This window comes from Neopsephotus bourkii, unplaced genomic scaffold, assembly GCF_033783945.1.
Source record: "Neopsephotus bourkii isolate Nb327-2 ecotype Australia unplaced genomic scaffold, CSIRO-AGI_Nbou_v1 NB_1663, whole genome shotgun sequence".
Lineage (NCBI taxonomy): Eukaryota > Metazoa > Chordata > Aves > Psittaciformes > Psittacidae > Neopsephotus > Neopsephotus bourkii.
The window spans coordinates 5,872,114-5,895,750 of NW_026902137.1; the positions used below are offsets into that span (position 1 = coordinate 5,872,114).

General features: G+C 45.4%; 1 protein-coding gene and 1 long non-coding RNA gene across 3 annotated transcripts; both read left to right on the forward strand.

Moving 5' to 3' along the window:
* The first annotated feature begins 439 nt into the window (after positions 1 to 439).
* SALL4 (spalt like transcription factor 4) lies at positions 440 to 15,464 on the forward strand. 2 transcript variants are annotated; one of them, XM_061375343.1, is made up of 4 exons: positions 440 to 679; positions 8,456 to 10,990; positions 11,648 to 11,955; positions 13,320 to 15,464. In XM_061375343.1, exons 1-4 carry the CDS (start codon positions 610 to 612, stop codon positions 13,740 to 13,742), a joined length of 3,336 nt encoding a protein of 1,111 aa, XP_061231327.1. In that variant the 5' UTR covers positions 440 to 609; the 3' UTR covers positions 13,743 to 15,464. The 2 variants fall into 2 exon arrangements, with proteins under 2 accessions (XP_061231327.1, XP_061231328.1); XM_061375344.1 differs by lacking the exon at positions 440 to 679 and adding an exon at positions 1,139 to 1,347.
* Positions 15,465 to 17,759: 2,295 nt separating this feature from the next.
* Positions 17,760 to 23,637, forward strand: LOC133224240 (uncharacterized). Its single transcript, XR_009728803.1, has 2 exons — positions 17,760 to 17,909; positions 23,216 to 23,637. It is a non-coding gene; the product is annotated as an uncharacterized LOC133224240 (long non-coding RNA).

Here is a 23,637-nt window from a genome sequence, read left to right on the forward strand (position 1 = left end):
AGAAGACCCTGGACTCATCCCCTCGGACAATCAGTGCTTTTCCCTTTTCCACCTTATCTAAGGAGAGAGGGAAAATCAGCATTGTCCGGACTCCTGCTTGCTTAGGGACGGAAAAGAAAGAAAAAAAAAAAAAAAAAAGGAAAAAAGAAAAAAAAAGAAAAAAAAGTAAAAAGGGGAAACCAGAAGTGTTTAAAGCACAATATACACCGCGCAGGTGAGACAACAAAGGTATTGTCCCTCACCAGCATGGAAAGTCGTGCTGCGGGGTTGTTTGTTTACTCGCGGCTTGGATCCTGCCCCCGCCGCCGGGAAAGGGGTGTCGGGGGTCCCGGCGCTGCCTTTGTGCCGCCCGGGCAGGGCGGGCCGGGACTACATGGCCCAGCGTGCCCCGCTGCGCCCGGATCAATGGCCCTTATTTGAATAATCTGTGAGCCCTTGGACTCAGGCCAATCAGCTGTCAGGGGCCCATGATAAATCGCAATGCATTATTGATAATCATAATTACTCTGACATGCGCATTCCGCCCAATGGGGGTAATTTCCCAACTCTAGGAATTTGTTGTGAAGAGGAAAATAATTGCTACTATTTTGCTCCCGATGCTGGTGCACCATGTCGCGACGGAAGCAGGCGAAGCCCCAGCACATCAACTCCGAGGAGCAACCCCCAGATGCTGCAAGTGGTAAGGCGCAAAGGGGGGGTGCGGAGCCGCCGCGGTCCGGCTGACCTGATGCGCGGAGACGGCGCCGCGGGCGCTTCCCGGGGGCTTTTCCACCCTCGTGCTTCACCCCTCGCTCTTTTCCCCCCTCTGGGCTCTGCCAGGAACCCGACCCCCAGCTATCCGCAGCCTTTGGGGGCACCGAAATCCCCGCGGAGCCCCAGCGCGGGGTTATTCCGCGGGGTCCAGACCCTCGTTATCTCCCGCGGAGGGGGGGGGGTCGGTTTTGCGCGGCTCCGGGCGCAGCTCTGCGCGGACGACGGAGCTGCCCGAAGACTCCCTCGCCATGCCCGGCGCCCCCCCCCCCCGCCATGTCCAGCACCCCTAGTCCCGCGGAACTTGCGCCGGTCCCACTACTGTTCTTGGGGTGCAGCTTCATGGGAGGTGACCCCCAAAGGGAGTTGGGGGGGGGACCGAGAGATTGTTAGGAATCTTCGCAGTGGTAGTGAATGGCTTGAGTTTGGTTTCCCCGGTTTGCTTAGCACTTTCTCGGTAGTTACATGAGCATTTTTGTGGGGCTTAAAAAAAAAAGACTCGCTCGGACTATTTTTGTTGGAGATCACAATCGCCCTGGACCTTTTGTAGCTTGACCTCCAGCCATCTTTGATTTCTGACTTCCTAAAATAACTCCGGTGAGCTAATGTGGGGTGTGCGTGAAGGCTTTGTATTTGGGCGGTGTGGGGGATTTTGCTACCGCAAATCACTGTCCGTTCTTTCAGTGGAACTCCTAGCCCTGCGCCTTCCGAAGGGAAAAGTTATGAATTTGCGCTCAAATTAGCGTTGAGCTCCCGGTGTGGCGGCTCTGCCGGGGAAACGGTACAGGCACTCGCCTGCGGTGCCCCCTCCCGCTGCAGGAGCGGGGAAGGGCCGTGGCTGCCGGAGCGTGGCCGGTTCTCCTCCTCGAGCAGCATCTTCCCGCAGCTCGGCTGCGGAGGGGGCTGGCGACTCACGGGACTTCGGTGCGGGTTCTCCCGCCCCGTACTGCCTCCCTTGGTCCCGCAGAGCCGGGGAGAAGCTCCCCGTGTGCGAGTCCAGCTCCAGAGCGGGAGGAGAGCAAGTCCCGTCCCGGGTGGGGAAGGGGAAGCGGGTGTTGAGCTGACCAGGGGTGCGTTTGGGAAGAGTTGTTGTGCTCAGACACTTTTGTACGTGACCCAAGAACTTTCTCTGGGTTTTCTGCCTTCTTCAGGGGCTGGTGGGGTTTTTTGTGGGTTTTTTCCATTCCCAGAACTGATCAATACCAATGCACGTTACAAGAGCTGCTTATTCCCAGACCGCGGAGGTTCGGGCTCTTAATTTTTCCCTCCTTCCCCCCCCCCCCCAGTCGAAATGTGCAATTGTTGAGTCCGGTTAATGGTGACTTAAGAAACAGCAAGCTGGCCAGAAGGCAATAAATCCCATGTTTAATGCATGACTGTTTTCCTTTGTGCATATGGTTAGGTTGGGGGATGGAGGTGATGTTTCCACATGTAAATTTCTGCCCGCTGCTGGAAAGCCACCTCCGGCTCTGCGCTGAAACAAAAGGGTTAATAACTCCTGATGGGCCCGCTCGGGGCGGGGGAGGTGTGCGGGGCGGGGAGGATCGCTCCGCACCGCGCTCTCCGGGGCAATGGCCAGCTGCTTTTTTGTTGTTGGTTGTGGGGCTTTTTGTGTCCCCCCTCTTCCTTTAACAGCAGAACCCCGGCTGGAAATCCCTCCGGGAGCCGGGGCAAGGGTTGCACGGTCCGAGGGGGGACCTGCCGAAGCGCTCACCCCTCCTGGGGGGGTTGCATGGATGGAGCTGTGTTTTGTGGGTGGCGGGGTCGAAGACCCGAGGGAAGCGGGGGTCCCGGGGCTGCCGTGCGCCGCCCCGCGGCCGCGCCCCGCCGGACCCTCCGTGCGGGTGTCCGGGTCCATCCTGAGCGATCCTTTCCTATGCTGCCTTCCGAAATGAACGCCGTGGCGGTGGCTTTCACCGCCCGCATGGGCTCGATTTTCCCCGCTCCAGGTGTGCCCGTAAATAACAAGTGATGAAGCTGCATAAGAAAGTCGAAATACCGCAGGGATTTGTTTGGGACGTTATCAACTACACACATAATCGTTATAACAAAATCAAGCCCTTATCTTTCTTTGCAAGTGTTCCCTTTTTGGGGGGGGACCCACCTCTGTGAACAATGCAGGGTGTTAAGAGGCTGCTCCGCTAACCTGGTGATCAATTAACAGGTCAAAAAATCAGCAGGTGGTCACGGGGGAATAATGCTACATACTGAAAATTAGCATTTTCACAAAGGGGTTGAAAATGCTCACTGTGCTGGATTGCTGCCATTAAAAATCTGATTCCGTCTTAAAAATACAGTATCAAACTGGAACTTTTGGATTGTTTTTCTCAGGGTAGAATCGGAGGTTTCATTTATGTAAATCCTCGCTTGGCGCTTTGAGCTCTGCAGAAGTGGAGAGAGGGGTAAAAATGCGACTTTTGGGGTGGTTCTTAATTTCCCTGTAATTTTAGGGTGCTCGGAGCTCCTGTCGGTGGGACAGCAGGGATGGAGCGAGCACCCCGTCCCGTGCAGTCGGGGTGATGCAGCAGTGTGAGGGTGCTTGGAAGGCGGGGGGCGATGGGTTGGTTGGGGGGGGGACATGCCAGGCTTGTTTTTCCTTTTACGTAAGTGAAACATTATATTGGTTGTAGTGATGAAGCCCTTTTGCTGGGCTCGGCGGCATGTGACGTTTTGACAGAGCTGCTGCTCTAACCTTTGCCTCCTCCCGCTTGCTGTGGGTGGTAAGTTGATGTCAGGCTCACAATTAGGACTCTCATGCAATTGACCTTGGCAGCGGGGTTTGTGCCGTTTAGCTCGGTCTTAAACACTGTACTAGTGTTAAGTGTGGTCCGGGGCCGCCGCCGTTAGAGCTGCGGGAAGCGCCGGTGGGAGGACCGGGCGGCGGGCAGGTACGGCGGGTGGCGCGGCGGCTGCTGCTGCTGCTGTGGGGGGGAACCTCCGCGTTTCGGGTTGTTATTGCCGTTATCCCGGAGCACGCCGGGAAGCGCCCTTTGCTCTGCAGCAGCCCCAGTCACGGGCGATGCCCGGGTGGCCGCGGGGGGCGCGGGGGCTCCCCGCCGTGGCCCCGCCCGGGGGGCCGGTCCCGGGCAGCGCGCGGGGCTGAGCGGGCAGCGCGAGGCGCGAGTGCCCTCCACCGACCGGGACCGGCTCGGCGCCGCGGCAGGTAACTGCGGACGGGCACCGGCAGCTCGGGGCGGGCGTTCGAACCCTTGACGGGGGCTGCGGGAGGGGGGGGGGGTGTCCTCGAGCGGGGCTGCCGTGCCCCTCCGCTTGAAGCCAGCGCCGCTGATCTTCCCCTCTCCTGCGTGTGCTAATGCTGCTGTTGCTCCTCAAGCGTTTATTCAGAAGTTTCTTCAGCCCGTGGCCGAATGTTTCCCTTGATTACGTGGATAATCAAAAGGGTGTAGCAGTAGGGATATAATGAGGAAAATTTAAAGCCTTGAGAATCTGAAAGCACGTGGAATCCTAGTTGTAAAGTGTAATGTGTTTTCCGGCTCATTTTGGGTAGAAAAATGCTGATAAATTCAGTGTAGAAAACATCAAGGCCTTTGGAATATTTCAGCAGTCATGTGTGTTGCTTACTCAAGGCAGTGATTTTTATCATTGAATATTATTTAAATAGTGCTTTATAGTGGGAGAAGAAGAGAACTTTGGGACCGTTTAAAGTTCCTGGAAGTCCTAGCTTTTCCGGTAGGAACAGGGAAAATCAATTGGGGCAGCAGGGAATTGATGCAGAGGTTTTCACATCTAGGATGGGAGTGGATAGTTGCTAATCCATCAGGAGTTAATTTTAACTGGGGAGGCGTAGGGTTATGTTAAAGTAAAAATAGTTTGTTAGATGGAGTCTGGAAAAAATAAGCTCAGCAAAGGTATCAAACGCTTTAGGGGGGAGGGAAGGGGAAGCTTAAGCTCTGACTGTTTCCTCCCAGTTCAAGTGAAATATAATTTTATCAGAGTTGGGGGAATTAAAAAAGTCACCAATTGCTCAGATGAGTGGTAGCCCATAGACCCGCAGCACCCTTTCTGAAAGCACCTCAAACCAGACAGGCCTCGGTTCACTCCTCTTTTACTGGTTCCCTTTAAATTAGAAAAAATTAATTTGAGCTGTGTGGATTTTATCAGCCTTCTTTGTCGATGACCGCCTTGTCCTACACAATAGTGGATTTTTTCCATCCATTTGCCAGTGATTCAATCTAACCCCCCTGCTGGGTTTACTGCATTCTTCTAACTTATTGGATAACTAGATGCTGAGAGATAACATTCCTGAAATTCGGGGGTGGGAAGATAAAAAAACCCAGTAGAAGTCCTATCCCTGGGAAGCCTTTGGAGAGGGTTAAGTGAAGTGCACAAGCAATTGTTGTGGCAGGGCTCTCGGTAAATCCTTGTGTACTGTATGTGGACAAGGAGGTTTCTTTGCAGAGAAAACCCAGGATTTCAGACCGTTAAGTTCATGTTGGTGCTGAGTGCTGGGGGGAGGGCAGGTTTGAGTAAATGAGGTGCTCTGATTGCAGACGGTGGCTGCTCCCTCCAGGCTGGGGGGAGAAGGTGTAGAAATCAAGATGAAGAGCTTCAGAGAAACTGTTGGGTTTTTTTAAAGAAACAGTAAATTGCTCCTTTGTTATATTGGGCTACTGCACAATAACCAAGCATCCTGCATCTCAAGCCCCATTTTGAGATGGGGAAGCTATTGCACTCATTTTTTCTAAGGTAGAAGGGAAAATGAGGTGTAACTCTTCCCTACTTGTCATGCAAGTCGGTACAAGCTGGGAATTGAATTTATTTGGTGTCCTGAGCCTTTACTGTCAGACAGGGCAGCTGGAAATTAAAATGTGTGGCAGTGGCAGCAAGAGCAGGCAGGGGCAGGGGTGATAATCTGCCTGCTGCTGCTGGACACTGGTGCTTTCAGTTTACTTGAGTTTCTCTGTCTTGAGATGGCAACTAGTGCTTAGGACCAGAAAAGTTCCCCTTGAAATTCCTCAGAACTGGAACAATCGGGAGCAGGGACTGTGCTGGAGAGTGGAAAAGGGGGCTTTGGATTTCATATGGTCCTATTGGTGGAAAAGAGGAAAAATAAAGTCCTATCAAGGGAAGGGTGATAAACGATCAAATGCTTTGAAGCTGTTAAAGTTGAGGACTTGTCTAGACGTAGTTATCCTGGAATATCTCATGGGTGGGCAACAGTCTTTCATGCAGACATTTGTACTCCACTTGAAACATTTTACATGGCTACTGCAGAGGCGGAAGCTGCAGAGTGAAATGCATGTGCTGAGGGAGGAGAGACTGCAAGGAAGAGCTGTGTGCTTTCTAAAGTAAAACCTACCCTTACTTTGCAACATGGGGAATCTGTGTAGTTGGGCCTGTGAGATTGACTGCTTAAGCCCCAAATGCTAAAGGATCTGGAAAAGAGGTCTTGATGTTTTAGCCTATTCTGTGAAATACATATTATATAGATGGAAATGGTTAGGAAAGTAGTAAAGACATCTTGAGCCAGTGTACAGACTAGTTATGGAGCTTCTTGTATCTTTTTCAGCAACAGTGCTTGCTTTCCCATTGTATCTGCTTACACTCTTGCAAAGATAAGTTTAAAACCATCCATTTTTTACCTCGATTTACCCTATTTTTAATGATCAGGTTCCGAACCATGTATTATTTGTACTTGTCTGCAGACTAGATTTGTCTGCATATTTTCCCACAGGGTTAAATCAACGTAGAGGCATCAATTTAATCATATTTGGGGTGGGAAATGTATGCTAACACTGTGCTTTTACTTGTTTCCTTCACTCGTGGAAGTTGTTTGGGCTGAAAGAGAGGCGGGGAATAGAAGTATTTCATTCACCCTGTTTAGATTTGAGGGATCCAAACAGTTTTAATCATAGCTGTGCTGAGAACACATTTCCTCCCTGCTGAAAGACTTGTAACCCTGAAGTCTAGATGATTAACAGAATTGCATGCATATAGATTTGGATCTATTGCTCTGTAGACCATTGCATAACGGGCCTCTGATATTTGCAGTTGATCAAGTTGTTAGGGCTTTGTTAATAAATTTTCGTGTGCACTTTCTGTCACTCATCATTAAGCAGTTGAGATTGATTTGTTATCAAATCATATAATACATATATATAATGTATATAGAGACATGTAGTACCATTATTAACCTAATAAATATCAAGATTTGCAATATCCTGCCTTGCAAAGCTTTTACATTACCCCAGAACAGTAAGTCAACATGGGTTGTTGCTTGGACATGCTTCCCCTCCACCCTGCCATGCACAGGATATACACATGTATCAGATGTGTGGTTCAGTTACACCTTTAAAATGAAAGCCGCAGATAGCTTCTGTGCTTGCAGAGTCTTCTGTTCCCCTTGTAAAATGGTGTGGGCCAGTAATGTGGAACCAGAGCTGAGCCCCGAGGTGAATTACTGGGGGTGCAAGACCTGAAGAGATCTTGTAATACAAATTCTCAGTTGTGGTTGATATCTGCAGTGTTCCCCCCTGGGTGCATGGGAGGTGAAATACTTGGTTACTGCACGCTTGGCACCCATCAAAATGGGACCAGTTAATGTGCGTTACAGGGCATTTCACCTGATGGAGGCTGTAGCACATCTGCAGCCCTTCCCACTTCTCCCTCAGCTGTATGAGCTCAAAGCTTTCCCTCCTTGAGCTCTCCAGCCTGCTGTGCCCAAATGCTAGCATGCCTCGAGCCAGGTGCGAGTTAGTTCGTAGGATGGCTAGGCTGGGCAGAAACATCCTGTTTTGGTTTAGAATTGCTCTTCACCTCTCTTCCAGTTATGAGAGTTCCCTGAATGCTGTTTGGGTTTTTTTTTGTGTCCACATGCACATTCTGCTCAGTGTGCTGTGTGTGGTGCTGGTGGAGGAAGGCCAGGAGTGGACTTGCAGACCAGCTCTGCTCTCCCTGCCTCTCCCTGAAGTGGGAGAGTTGCAGATGCAGCTGAACAGGGTGTCCTGAGTGGGTCTGAAACAGCTTGGTGTGTTTTGCAAGCAGGACTTGGTGCTCCACTGCCTAATAATCATCAATATCAATGTGGGGTTCTTTAAGTTAATCAGCTTTCCTTTACTGCTGTGGCTTTTACGCATCTTTTCTTGTGAGTGTGCTTTTGAAGTGGTTAGACGCTGATACCAGGCTTACTTTTGCTTTTGTCAGACTTCTTCAGTAGTAATCACTTCCATAATGGTGGAGTAGAAGTTGCTTAATAGATCAGTGTACAATTAAGAACTGCTCTGATGCTCCTGTGTTAACAATCTGACATGAATTTTTGAGAGATGGTTAACAAAGAATTATAAACTGAAGTACAAACACCAAAGAAACTCACATGGTGTTTTGCTCAGTGTTGTGATGCTTTCTCTGCCTTCCTTGTGTTCCTTTTAAGCTGTTTTGCAGGTGCTAGATGCCTTGCTGCTCTGTTCCCTTCTTACCTGTATGAAGGGATTTATGGTAAACCTCTTCCAATTAAGTCTTGGGAGATTTCTTTCATTTTGTCATTTTTATTGAAAATGGAACTCGGATGCAGATTTAGGGCTGAGATTCTTTGGGGCTACAAAGTGAATTAGCAAAACAAAGAGCAAAACTGATTCTGGTGTCTTGTATCTTTAACTTGCAATTAAGGTAAAGATGGTGATCTTAAGAATAGGAAATACTCAGTTTAAATCTAGGTACTAATAATGTGACTTTCTTTTATTTTAAGGGAGTCCACAAGACGTCCCAGGTGACAGAGATGGTGAAATGAGTTCCAAAAGGTGCCGCACGGAGGAAACTAAAATCTGTGAGAAATGCTGTGCAGAATTCTTTGATCTCTCTGAATTCCTTGAGCATAAGAAAAATTGCACTAAAAATCCACCTGTTCTAATCATGAATGACAGTGAGGGAACAGTACCTCCCGAAAGCTTCTCTGAAGGTTCCCTAGGGAGCTTTCCAAGTGATCGAATGGATAGCAGGGCACGCAAGGACGTTCAGGCAAAGGGTTGCACTGCTTCTATGGAAAAGAGAGAAGGAAAAATGGATGCTGAATCAGTAGGAGGAATGTATCTTAAAATAGAGCCCCCTGTCACACCTGCGGCTCCTGGCCTAAGCTATCTACCAAAATCCAAAGTACCAAACACTAACGTGACTTTGCAGACAATACGTGGCACTAAAGTGGCTGTGAACCAGCGGACCTCTGATGCCATCTCTTCTTCAGCAGCCAGTTTTAATGCTATCCCCATGATCCTGGAGCAGCTCGTGTGTTTGCAGCAGCAGCAACTCCAGCAAATTCAGTTGACGGAGCAAATTCGCATTCAGATTGCCATGATGGCTCCCCATGCCCTGCATCCTTCTATAGCAGCTGCTACTGACCCACTAAAAGCTCTGGGCGCTCACATGTCTCAGCAGCTCTCGGCTGCTGTTGCTTTAATCGGACAGAAATCTGGAAGCCAGAGCCTATCACTGGAATCCTTGAAGCAAGGAAAACTACCTCATTCTAACACTGGTGTTGCGGCCGCCAGCTCGCTGGCTGCTGGGCTTTCCTCTTCCTTCCCCTTGAAGCCAGAGGCAAGCAGAAGCCTCCCTGGCTCCATCTCTCAGTTCCCAAATCCTTTGCTACCTCAGTCCTCCAACTCGGTCATCTTCCAAAATCCGCTGTCGGCTGTTTCTTCTGTTATAGATTCCTCAAAGAAGGGGAAGGGAAAACCTCCCAACATTAGCGTGTCTGAAAGCAAACCGAATGCAGAAGAGCCGTTTTTCAAACACAAGTGTAAATTCTGTGGCAAGGTCTTTGGCAATGACAGTGCCCTGCAGATTCACCTCCGATCCCACACCGGTGAAAGACCCTACAAGTGTAACATTTGTGGTAACCGCTTTACAACCAAAGGAAACCTTAAAGTGCATTTTCAGCGTCACAAAGACAAATACCCCCACATAAAGATGAATCCTTACCCGGTTCCTGAGCACCTGGACAATGTTCCCACCAGCACCGGAATCCCGTATGGGATGTCTGTGCCACTGGATGAGTCTAACCTAATAGTGGATAGCAAACCTCTCCTAACAACACTGCCTACCTCTGCAGCCACCAGTGCACCTCAGACCGTCTCCAACCTAGCAGGCATTAAGGAGTCTCTGCCTGGTACATTCTCAAGTGACCTGCAGTCGAGGCCTTCTCCAGAAAGTGAGGGTGGCTCTTCCTCGTCAGGGGTGGTTGGTCATGAATCGGGAACAGAGCAGAGCCTGAGTTCACCACGAGCTACCTGCAGCGTGAGCATCTTCCATGTAAGTGGGTCAAACGAGCAGGGCTCAGAAACATCAAAGCTTCAGCAACTGGTTGAAAATATTGACAAATCCACTGCTGACCCCAACGAGTGCCTGATCTGTCACAGAGTGCTGAGCTGCCAGAGTTCCCTCAAAATGCATTATCGTACTCACACAGGAGAGAGGCCATTCAAGTGTAAAATCTGTGGCCGTGCCTTCTCCACTAAAGGGAACCTTAAAACTCATTATGGTGTTCACAGGGCCAATACTCCTTTGAAGATGCAACATTCGTGTCCTATTTGCCAGAAGAAGTTTACAAATGCAGTTGTGTTGCAGCAGCATATCCGCATGCATATGGGGGGACAAATACCCAATACACCAATGCCAGAAAACACCAGTGACAATACTGATGTGGATGCTACTGTGGCTGAGAAGAACGGAGACATCAGTCGCCCAAATGAGACTGTGGAAAGCATAGAGATAGAAGAGGACCTGGACTCTCAGGATGGCCCAAGGAGTTCCTCAAAACCTCCTACTCCATACGATGCACAATCAGAATCACCAGCCACCACAGCCACCTTCTCTGGTATTGCAGCACTGGAGAATCAAATGAAGATCGTCAACTCTGCTTTGAACTTGCAGCGACAAAGCAGCTTGAAGTCTAGTGACAATGGCTCAGCAGAAAGCGATGGCATGACAAATGATTCTTCTTCTGTGGCAGGAGATCCAGATTACCAGAATGGCAGGAGTCCTGCTGCCTCTGAGTCTGCATCACTCCAGGCTCTGTCCCCAGCCAACAGCCAAGCTGAGAGTGTAAGGTCAAAGTCGCCTAGCTTCAACAATCAAGAAGATACAGGCATGGGAAGTAAATCAGAGGGTCCTGAGAACACTTCGGCAGAAATGGAAGGGATTGTTGGTGCTTTGGATTTAACTTATGGCAATATTGGTCGAAAGGTCATTAAAGAAGAGCCTGGGTTACATTTTGCAAATGGAGAATATGGTGAGTAATATGACTTGCTTGCAATAACTTGGGGTGGGGTAGTAGGATTGGAGGAAATCCATCTGTAAAAGGACCAACGGGAATCAAAACCTCCTCAGCTTTCCCCTCTTCCTTGCCTTGTATCAGAATAGGGGCATGTGCCCTGTAAGGTTTTCGTGACTCAGTCAGACTCAGAATTCATCAAAATTCAGACTTAAGTGCTGTCATCTCCTGCAAGCGGTAGCACAGATAGAGGCCCTTAAAATAAATAGAATCTGTGTGCTTGCTGTCTTTCATGGGATCACCTATCGTGCTCTAAAGATCTGTTTGTATTTTCATGGAAAACTGCTTAACCTAAGATTGTGATATTAAAACTTTGGAATATTTTGTGGGGTTTTCAAGCAATTTAGTATTGAGGCTAATGTTGATCCAAATTTGACCTGAATTGAGCCTTTTGAATTCCTAAGATCACCAGAAAGGTAGGGTGAACTGATTTCTGTCAAAGCATCCTAGCAAGTGTAACAGCAACCCTAACACATGACTTCAGAGGGCTTTGCAGATATGCTGTTCAGGCACGTGCAGCTCCAAAGTCAAGGCAAGGCCTCTGGTATCTTAGCCAGACTCAAGCTTGAAAGCAGGAGTAGGTTGGGATAAACATTATCTGTGCTCTCTTTCCAGGTCGAAGTAGTATTCCAGCTGCTTTTGTTAGAGCTCCCCCAGCCCTCATAAAAATGGAGATGCCCAGTGAGCGTCCCATTAGCACTAGCCATTTCATTGGCCCACCAGCTCTGTCCCCTGGTGTTGCCCCTCTTCTTGTGCCACGACCAAAATTCTGCCGTCCCACCAAACAGCACATCTGCACTACATGTGGGAAGAACTTCTCTTCTGCCAGCGCCCTTCAGATTCATGAGCGGACCCATACTGGTGAAAAGCCATTTGCCTGCACCATCTGTGGGAGAGCCTTCACAACAAAAGGAAACCTGAAGGTAAATCATCTCATCTGTTGTAATCTCCTTTGTCAGGCAAAGTCATAGAATCATAGAATAGTTAGGGTTGGAAAGGACCCCAAGATCATCAAGTTCCAACCCCCCTGCCATGGGCAGGGACACCTCACACTAAACCATATCACCCAAGGATTCATCCAACCTGGCCTTGAACACTGCCAGGGATGGAGCATTCACAACCTCCCTGGGCAACCCATTCCAGTGCCTCACGACCCTAACAGGAAAGAATTTCTTCTTTATATCCAATCTAAACTTCCCCTGTTTAAGTTTTAACCCATTACCCCTCGTCCTGTCGCTGCAGTCCCTAATGAAGAGTCCCTCCCCACTGCTGCTAATACTTACCCTGCCTTTGGGGGCAACATTGATTTTGGTTTAGTTCCTCAGATGGTTATCTTTGACTTTTGTACCTCCTTCCTGAGTTTCTTCACACAACTTACTAAACAGTGTATTGAGATCACCCACAAAAGTGTTTGCTACTACTGCCCTTGACTTTCTTTTGGGTGGTAGCCCTTACTAAGCAGATTGCTTTATTTTCGCTTGTATTTGGATGCATCGAGACATAAACTGTTTCATAGACTGAATGCTACAGATTATGCTTACAGTATACGTACATTACACCACACTGCTTGAAGCACCATGCAGGACAAGGAGGGATGAAACTGAGAGAATAATCCTGAGATGGCACAAAGTACTTGTGAATTGTGTTTAAGCACTTGCTGAAGTGTAGTAGGTCTGTCCTTATTGTCAGATTAATCCATTTGCCTGTAAGGAACCTGCAGGTCCCTTGCTCACATGGAGGCTTCTCACTTCCTATGAGAACCTCTTCATGCTTTTCAGCCTCTTGCATAAATACTGATGGGGAGGGAAAAATACTGCCGTTTGTGAAACAGTCACTTGCTGGAAGCACTAGCAGTATGTTTGTGATGTGGAAGACATTAACTTAGATAGAACCTCTCTTCCAAATTTCCTGGTGAGGTTTTTTTTCCATTAACTAGTGGTTTTTTTTCAATATAGTCTACTCACAGCAAATAATGTGGCTGTTATTTATCTGGGGGGAGAGGGGCATCTTTGCCAGCACCACTTATTGTAAGTGTAAAAGTACTGTCCTACAAGCACTTCAGCAGTAAACTCTAGAGAACCATGATGATGCTGGCCAGGAGAATGACTATCTTACACATGCCAGGAAGAGAAAAAAGACAAGAACTAGCCAGCTTAAATACTTACCTGAATGCAATTGGAGCGTACATGGCTTCCTTTGAGCAACTTGACTGTAAGCAAAGTAGAACTAGAGTATACAATAGAAGAACTTCTGTATTAATTATTCTTTTTTTTCCCCTTTCTTGAAGGTCCATGTAGGCACTCACATGTGGAATAACTCTGCCAGGCGGGGAAGAAGGCTCTCGATTGATAACCCCATGGCTCTGCTGGGGAATGATCCCAAGAAGGTATCTGAAATGTTTCCAAAGGATATGATGCCTCCTTCAGTGAGCATTGACCCCACAGTATGGAATCAGTATGCAGCGGTACTCAGCAATGGCATAGCAATGAAGACTAACGAGATCTCGGTGATCCAGAGCGGTGGCTTACCTACCCTTCCAGTCACGATTGGAGGTGGTTCAGCAATAAATACTGCTACAGTCTCCAAAATAGATGGGACCCAGTCTGGGACTGGTTCTGATACTGAGAAGGCCAGTGGTGCTGCTGCAGACAATGTGCCAAAACACCAGTTCCCTCACTTCATGGAAGAGAACAAAATTGCTGTTAGTTAAAAACTCTAGTAAAGCTGACGTACAGAAAGAACAAATATATATACACAAACATATATTTTTAAGAGATTCCACTTCAGCCTCCTATTTTCCTATTGACGTGCAAATGATTTTATGGTTGTCTTTGTAAGAGTTGCCCAGAGTACAATCATGATATTGCTTTGCAAATAGTAAATAATAAAGTATAGGATTTCCTTCTATTTGGAAAGATGCGGGTCTTGCAAAGTAGTTCTTACGTGTGAGTAATGTGTACAGCCTTACAGAAGTTTCTACAACTTGAAATTCCAAAGGTTAGAATATTTACCTCTTAGTTTAGAGTGAAATACTTGGGGGATGTGAATTGAGTGGAAACAACCTACTGTTGATGGAAAAGCTTCTATTTACTGATGAGAAATGAAAACTATTAATGCGGGTAAATATCCTAGAATGTCTGGACCCTCTTAGGACTAGTTTTTCTGTTTGGATTTTTGGCTCTGTGTGGTTGCTGAATGTACTTTTTACTATAATGGCTATAAAAACTACATTTTTTTTTATTCCTTTTTTTGCCTCAGAAGTTCTGAGAAAGTTGCTGTTTTTTCTTTAATCACTGCTCCTAAAGACTTAATTCTCTGTATTGTTGACTGCTGCTTATTTAATACTACTACTAGGACAGTCCTTCAAATGTAGTGCCAAAACTCCCACTTCCAAAGATGTGCAGTTTTTCCTAGATGTTTTATTTCAATACCGAGAGCCCCAAACAAGCATGGGTGGGTATGTATATACTTTTTTTTTTTCCTCTCTTGAAAGGGAAGGCTTGCCTTGGGAAGTCAGGTCTAAAAGCTCTGCAAGGAATCTCGGATGACTGTTGCAATTGGGCATGGGAACTGGTTTCCTTAGCAAGAGACTTTTTGATTTTTGTTTTTATTTTCATTTGGGTAATTTAGAAGGTCAGTCTGTGTAAACCTGTATTTAAATATGAAGTATTCATGTTTAGGTTAAATGTTTTGTGGGTTTTTGGATGGCATTCCTTCTCTGGTCATTAAGTTTCTTGGTGGTCTGTGAATTTGCATTCTGCCAAAAATGGTAATTAATGGTCCACGTGTATCGTATGAAGGTTGCTGGGATAGTCATCTGGATTCTAAGTTATCTACCTCATTTTTTCCTTATGTAGTTGTAGTGTCTATTTTTCTATTAATGACCACTGTAATGAACTGAGATTCAAGCAGATGCTTCCATGCACTATCTGAAACTAAAACCTGATGTATTAGTGGAAGCGCCTGAAGATTTACTGGACTGACCTTTCACTATTCCTCTAATGTCTGCTGGAATTGTATGTGTAATGGGATCTAAACCAGACTGGAAAGTGAGTATTTGGTATGGAAGGACTGAACGATGGAAAGAAGTCTAGTTTGTTGACTGCAGGAAATCTTCAAGTCCAGTCTCCGTTGTGGAAGGCCCAAAAATGCAGATTACCAAAAGTTTGTGTAATGTTGTTGCACCTGATTCTTGCTTATGATCTCTGTATGCCAAGTTGTGCCTTTCCTGCTGGACTTGTAAGTAAGAACATACCAGTACCTGTTTACACTGTAAGATGGATATTGTTACATAGGCCATGCAAAAGGCATCCCAATTGTCAAGTTTCTGCATTGTGAATGTATAACTTTCAAGAATTCTGTAGTTTTGAGTATCTACTGATGCGTTTCTGTTGGACATTTTGAGAATAAATTTTGGGATGGCTTTTTCACACTTACTGCTTAAATTTTTCTGGCAAAGCATTTGTCTCCTGAAAAGCAAAAAGAGGCAGCATGCTGTCTCACTCCAGTGACTCTTAAAATCCAGGATCTAGGGTTATGCTTTAATTTAGGACTTAGGTAGCAGCGGAATGGTCTCCAAATGGGTTTCTTGGGAGCAGTTGGGGTTTGATACAGGAATCGGTACTTATCAGGGATGTTGATTCCCACACTAAAATGGAATGTGGGCAAAATAAACATAGGAGCAGAGGAAAAGGTGGGGTGTGGGAAGGTAGAAAGCATACAACACTTAGCTAGTCTGCACAGAACATGCAGTTGTTTAAGAGCAGCACTGTAGTTTCAGGAGACAAAATAGTTGGTGCAAGAGAAGACATGACCCTGCTTTAAGGGAAACCAAGGGATTATAATCTGAACTGTGATAGGTGAGGAGTATAGCATGAGCTCTCTCAGTGGTGGTAAGTAAAATAAATACACACTTATGCTAGCGTGGATACTGCTCTCAGCCACTGAGCTAATAACCCGCTTTGTTGCAGTGTTGCTCTGGGTGCCCAGATGGGCTCATTGCCAGAGCTGCTGCTCTGTTCCTTCAAACTTTGGGCTGGATTTCTGGCATGCTCCTTGTGCTGATGCTTCCGGGCACCATGTGCAGGATGTGCTGCCTGTGCAGGATTAACTAGAGCAGCACGGAGACCAGTGTGGTGTCAAAGGGGAGGTGTTGGGTTTACAGAAGAGCTGGGTCATAGCTAAAGACCTAGCTGGGAAACCTCAAGCATGGGCCAGCTATGGGGTGTTGTAAAGAAGTGGCCTGGCTTCACAGGAACGTGTGATAACAAGCCTGCTCTCTACTGATGGCTTGATACCAAGTGGTATAGGTGATGCCATGAAAATAGGCTAGCAGCAGGAGGAAACGAGCAGTTTTGCTAGCAGCAAACCAACAAAACCTGCTGCCCCGGACCTCTGCACCTTAGTAGTGCCTGTTGATGTCTCCTCAGCCAGACACTAAGGTTTGGGATCCCTTCCTCTCTTAAATGTAGACTCTCAGCCTGTCCCATGAGTGCTGAGTTCACATTACAACCTTATCTCAAAAAGTGCCTAAATGTGGTGTTGACTGCCTTTTTGTGACCATCTATAAGAATGTAACTGCATATTTAGACCTTTACCTTCTTTAACTGTTGGTCAACAGGTTAGAAATTAAGGGGAGATGAGGAGGGAGGAGGAATTTATTAAAACATGAGTTATGGTCTAGAAATAGGTCAGGAAATGGCTAGGAAACCACGACAAGAAGTTCTGGCAAATAGGTGTATGGTATCCAGCATAGGGTGGCACAGGGGAATTGGGTAGACTGAGCTAGGGGCTGCCTTGGCCAGGCAGACAGCAGTGAATATGAAACGATGTGACTTGGCACAGAGTCAGTATAAGGCTTTGCTCTCCAGAACATTGTGTCAAGCTCTGGCTGTGCCTAAAGCTGTATCTCACAGCTCAGTGACAAGGCAGCTCCAGGCTGGAGCATAGCAGGATCCCCAGCTAAGCTGATGTGAGGAAGTCATGGATCTTATCACAAAACCTGAAGAACGGGTAGGACCTATCTGACCAGTGTCCCCCCAGCAGAAAGAGGGTTATGTCATAGGACTGTTTCTGCTGGAGGCAGCTGGCTGGAGCCTGTGTTTCTGAGCAAGCAGGACTGGGAATTGGCTGCTCTCCCCTATATGAGAGCTGAACCAACACCTTCTGAAAGTCAGCGTGGTGAGAACTGCCCTGGCAAGTGTGTACAGTTTACAGTAATGTTGCGTCTCAACCATTTGAAAAGATACCTGATTTTCCCTGTGCTGATGTAAATTAGGAACAAGTTTACCAAAGCTAATATAGCTACACTGGTGTGAGTGCAGAAGTTAGCACGGTATGTGAGCTGTCTCTGCTCATTAGCTTCTCTTCTTGCCTAAAGGACTCTCCTGTTCTTATTTGTTACTGCTTACTTTGCTCATCACATAGAGGATTTGCCCAGGCTGTTGCTTTTGTGTGAGTAGTTTATTTGTGTGAGCTAGGGTAAAGGCTGGCTTGCTTAAAATGTTAAATTTAAACTTTAAAATTGCATTGTTTAAAAACAAAGTGCATTAGCTTGATGTGTTAGCTCTGTTCCTCTAAAGAAACATTTCTATTCACCTACCCCATCTGTTCAAAACTTACCAAAAAGCCAGTGAGAACTCTGAGGAGCGAGTCTGTCTGAAAATCATGTAGATAATCAGCTCTGGGCTGAGCTCGTGAGGTTGATTGCCTTTCCCACAGCTGGCAGTGAGGAGGTGGAAGCCTTCCTGGGGCTGCTGATAAATACAACATGGAGCAAAGTGTAAATGACCACTGAGGGGATCTACAGAGGGGAGAGGAGCTAGCTGAGGTGCCTGATCCAATGGGATGGCAAGGAGAGGCTGAAACAAAGGAAAAGGTATGCATATTGCATTAATTGTTCATTTTTCCTGTTGAAAGCCATTGTGCTTACTGTAGGACTTGTAATACATTTGGAATGAGGAAAAATGATGGCTTTTGTTTGCAAAATAACAGCTTAGGCAGAAAGCCTTCTTAGCGTCTATGTGATCCCATGAGGTTGCTGCTACCGTGCTGAGGCTTTCTGAGTCTCTTGTGTTGTGTGTTCAGATGAGAGGGCTCTTCTCTGCATGCACTTCCTATGGCCTCCCTGCTCGCACTCACTGGTGAGTGCTCTTCATTAGTGATGTGTGGGTGAGCACTGGACTTGTGTGTGACTTCTGCTCACATTCATCACTGACCTAGAAACATGTCTGTCATTGCACAGCCACAGCAGGACAGGAAACATACCTCAAGTGGAGAAAAGAACTGGCTATTGCACACTCCTGCCTATTATCATGTTACCTATTTCATTATTGCCTATTATCATGTTACCTATTTCATTATTGTACCTTCTATTTTCTGCACTTTGGGTTAATTACTTGTAAAGGGCAGTGGTTTTGGCAACATTTTGATTGCTGTTAATATTGCTGATACTCAAGTTCTGATTGATTTATTGGAAAGCATGCTTTTTAATGCCTATTATAACTGAATTGTGCTGGATTTAGCCAACCTAAAAGCAGCATCCCTCTCCTTTCAAACTTGTTTATTAGTCTTTCTGGTTGCTACATCTCTCAGTCCAAAGAATAACTCCTCTGACTCAATTGCTTCATGCAATTGCAAGTTGCAAGTTCAAGAAAATGTCTTGATTCAGAATGAGAACAGGTGGATCTCATTGTTTGCCTTATTTTCCAATACTTGGTTTAGGCAAAATTCAGACATTACTGAAGTTTTTTGTAGAAGTGTCTCTAAAGAAAACTAAAAAAGCCCAAATCAAATGAAATTTACAATGCCCAGTGCTGTTTGATTTATATTTATATATATATATTTAGTCGAACAGACTCTATATATATGGAGGGAAAGCATGTCCATAATGTCAACACAATATGGAGCAAAAGGGAAGAACAGGGTGAAATCTAAAGACCACAAACTCAAGCAGCAATGGGAATTGATGCAGGGACAGGAATACAGATCCACTCTTTCAGTGTTTGAATCTCTTTACACTGGAGTGTGGTCACAGTTTCTCTAGGCTTGGAAGCATGAAAAATCTCTGCTGAAATACGCTATCAAACTGATGGTCACTGAGAGAATGATGGAGCAGGAGGGAAAAAGCTGAAGCCTGCATGCTGCAGGGGGGTATTCTGCAGCTCCTCTCTGATGCCAGACTGGCTTTGGTGGGCAGATACCACACCTGAGCACTCACAGTAGGTCAGGATGCTTCTTGGGTTCCTTCTCAGTCTGGTTAAACAGGATACATTGCACAAAGCCTTTTTAAAACCATTTGTTGTGTAGGGATGTTCCTATGCTTTTGCTTGCATGTTTAGGAACAAATATGATTCAAAGCATAAATAAGATAACCATTTTATTAATAATGAATTAATAATCTTGGTTAGATCATTATTAAATCAATCAGCTCGTTTAAACATTCCTATAAAAAACTCCACAACAACAGAAACCCAAACAAAAACAATAAAAACCCCCAAAGCATCACCTCAAACCAAACTGTGAGCTGACCGAAAGTCAGAGCACCCAGTCTATGAAACCATGAGAATGTGAGGGCCAGGTGGGATGTTGCAGAGAGAAAGGGGATGCAGGAAGAATACATGGAATAAATAATTACCTGACAAATAACCTGTATTCTTAATGTAGTAATGCAGAATCTGTCCTGCAACCCTTTATGCACATTATCTACCTGGATACTTGATAGTACACGATGATAGGATACTTCTAAATCAAGTTGACTAAATTGGTCTAACAGCCCTTTACAGTCCTATGGAAAAATTTGTCTCCATGCAGTCTAGATATTCAAAATGCCAAACATTTTTAATTTATTGGGTTTTTTTTATATGCTGTTGGTTTGTTTGTTAATACACTAGTTGTTCCCATGAAACCAGTTTGATTACTTAAGTCCTTGAAGCACAGTACACATTCAAGCGGTTTACTGCTTTGTAGTACCTAAATCACTGTATGTATTAAAAGTGCTCCACCCCTGTCAACTCATGATGTCCAGATCTGGAAAAAATCGGATTTCTTCATTACCTATTCCTTTGTTCCCCTATAAATTCTTTCAGTCTGAACTGACAAAATAATCACTTTCTGTGTGCGGGGGGTGTTGATAAAATATGTAACAAATACCAACTTATTTTATAGCTTTACAATTTTTATCACACCTACAGGATGTAATAGAAAAACAGCATAGTGAGAATTCACAAAACAGCTACAGCTAATAGCAGAATCACTAACAAAAACAGAACTAACAGAATAAAAATGTGAGTTTATTTCTCTTGAAAACAGCACCTTTTTCTTTCTGAATTTCTTATATTTGACAGCTGTCCTAGATGAATGAGTTTGGCTATTATTGCTTGGAAAATTAGGTACTGAAGGGTTGTTTTCTTCTTGGTCCGCAACACATAATTGTGTGAGGAAGAAAAAGATCCTGTACAAATACCGCACTTCCTCAGATCAGTGTGAGAAGTATCTGCTCTGAAACTTCATTATGAGAATGCCAAATGTTCTCTCAATAACAGAGCCTATGGCAGTATGAGCTTTATTGTAGTTTCCCTTTGCAAGTGTTGATGGATTTATGGAGGGCTTCATTAAATATAGGCTTAAAGGATATCCGCTATCGCCCACTTGTCAAAAGAGAAAATAATATCAAAGCCATCCGTGCAGATCAGGGATGCAGGTGTTAACAGTGCATTCTAATCTGGTAGTGTTTAACTTGCCAGTTAATTGCAGTAGTCTTGTCTGAGTTCAGACATTTAAAAGATAAATCTAAAAGATGAATGCCCATTGTGTAGGCTCAGGGCACATGTACAATGATACCATATTGTTAATGATTCCTGCTTCAGCATTCCAGCTCATGTTTGTGCTTCTCTTACTAAAATGCAATGACTCTGTGCGTATAGCTGCTAAGCCTTTGGAATGGGCAGCTTTGGCACATTTGCTCTCATTTTGAGGGACTGAATGTCACAGTCTGAGCCTGTTTTCAGTACTGCCTTGGAAAGAGGGATAATAGTGACATTTCACCGCACCAAACTCGCCTCTTTCCTTCTCGTTTGTGGGAATGAGTCAGTAGCATGGGGAAATAACACCGCGTACAAGGCTGCCTGCTGCACAGCTACTGCAGGACTGCAAGTTTTCAAGCCCTTAGCAACCAAATCCCTACTCCTGCCTGCTGTCTTCCTTATGAAGGGTGCAGCTGCACACACAGCTCTGAAACAAAACACAAAACACCATGTATAATGGGCTATGTTTTCAAAGAAGGTGCACCCTGGTATTTGTAAAACATGCACTTATGAAATCAGATAATGACAGGGACAAAGAATAACGTCACAACTTCAATTGCCTGTGGAATCATAAACATTTTGTGCAACCAGTTACACACCTGTAGTCTGAGCCATCTCCTTAGATGTCAGAATTATCTATAATTTGATACTCATATGTCCTTGTTTACAAAGTGAGCAAAATCAAATGCAGTTCCAAAATGTAATCTTCCAGCATATAAAAAGTCAAACAGGATGTTATTATTATGACCTTCTACAGTGTTCATCAGGCAGAAACACTGGAGTCCTATGGAGTCCTATGCATAAACAAACATCATTTATTTAGTAGCACAACTAACATGGGAGAAAATTTATAGCATATTGTGCTGAATAGGTGATAAGTACAATTTGCAAGTGCATTGTCAAAAGCACCTTCCATTGTTTCAGTGGGAAGCTGGCACTAGCCCTTGTGCCTTGGAGGAATATAAGCACACCCCCAAAATCCAGTTTATTTGCATGTTCTTTAACCAGTGGAGCTTAGAGACCTGGATGTATTTGAAGATCAGCGAAACACATTGGAAGGCATTGCCTGTAGGTGAGAAGCTGGTGTCAGGGGCAGAGAAGAGGATCAAAGCCAAGGGGACAAGGCAGTGGCGTGGCTCTGTAACACAGAGGTGAAATGAGAAGTGGGGGAGAAGGGCAAAAAAGATAAGGCAGAAAGCCTCACTTCCAAAACACTGGGAACCACTATAGTACAGGCTCATGGATATAGAAATGTCTGGTTTGATTTAGGCACACTCTGCCAGCCAGTTGTGTCCATAGGCTGTGCTTTGCCAGATTGAACTTTGACTTTTCTTTGCAAACTTGAATGGCAGACCACGAGAGACTCGTGACTATTCAATGCATAAAACATAATCCTACTTGCAGAACAAGTGTGCTTGTGCTGCCTGCTCTGGGAAAAGATACTAAATCATTCCAGTGAAGAACATGATAGTTTTATACAATCCCTCACATTAAAAATGGCGGTTTAACTTTGGACTTGTCAATAAATGATTTCTGAGTTTGAAATGAGATCTATAATGTTCAGTGATGAAAACACTGACAGCTTTGATAAACTCTCCCTACAGGACAGACTCAGAGGAGGCCAAGTGATCCAGAACTGGTTCTATGACAAATCACTGGGGAAGGAGGAGGGGGGTGCAGCGAGGAGAATAAAACTCTGCTTGCTGTGGTGTTAATTTAATCCTCTTGGCAAAAGAAGTCCTGGGAGAAAAAAGCACCACCATGGATAATGATTGAAAATTATGGAATACAAACCGGCTTTTTTTAATTAGCAGTTGTACAGTGTAAATTCTGGAGCTTGCAGGGCTCCTTTGTGAGCCTGAAGTTCTGTTCTTGCAAAACTTTAACATGAGAAAACAAGCCAGTAGCATCAGAAAAAAACAAAATAGGTTTTATTTCACTTGATTTAACAAATCTAACTTCTCAGACTGAGGCTGGAAGTTTTCTTTTGGGCATTCCTTCTCGACAGGCAAATGAAAATCAAAGGCTTGGAACCCAGGAGAGCACATACCTACTGTGAAGGGTGGGATCATGTGTAAAATGTTTACAGCAAAGCTAATGCTATGCAAGAAGTTTGTCAAGGAGGGGTTTATCCCATTGGGCTATAGCCTAGTCTTGATCTTTCACAGTGATCTTTTAACTAAAAATCAAAAGCATTACAATACAAGGCAGAGAATCAGGGTGCCCCTAAGGGAGGCTTTGAAAGTTTATTTGAGTCCTCAGAAGCTGCAGGCTGCAGTATCACTGTCGCTTGATTTCTGTCACTGTTTGCCAAGTTCATTATCCCTGATTATGCAGATAAACATAAACCTGGCTGTGCATCCCTTTGCTCTTCTTCTAGGATTACTGGAATTGAGGGTCACCATATGACAGTCAGCTGCTTTTCCTCCCGTGTTCTTGGAAGGCAGAATTGAGCAATGTGTAGAAATGATGTAAAGGAAGTTTAGCTGCTCCATATAAAGGAGGGATGTCATCTATTTCTGTCTGAAACATAAAGATATCAAGGTCCAAAATGTGGTGCTTTGAAGAATGTTGTTTGAAATCCAGTGCCACTTCCTCCTCAAAGCAAGCAGCAGTAACATTTGACAAGTTTTATTTTAATTATAGACTGAGCCTCAAGGCTGGAGTCTGAGTTTATCATTTCAGTCAGTTACAGCATGAGGCCAGTGGTTTTGTGGCAATGGTGTTACAGTTTAGGTCAAGTGCAACATCCTGTTCAGGATCTTCAGTTGCTCCTTTTATTAAATTATCATTTGAAGTGAA

Coding starts and splice junctions, on each gene's coding strand:
- SALL4 (XM_061375343.1), top strand. CDS start 610: ATGTCGCGACGGAAGCAGGCGAAGCCCCAGCACATCAACTCCGAGGAG. Junction 10,991..11,647: donor TTTTGCAAATGGAGAATATG/GTGAGTAATATG, acceptor CTCTCTTTCCAG/GTCGAAGTAGTATTCCAGCT. Junction 11,956..13,319: donor CAACAAAAGGAAACCTGAAG/GTAAATCATCTC, acceptor CCTTTCTTGAAG/GTCCATGTAGGCACTCACAT.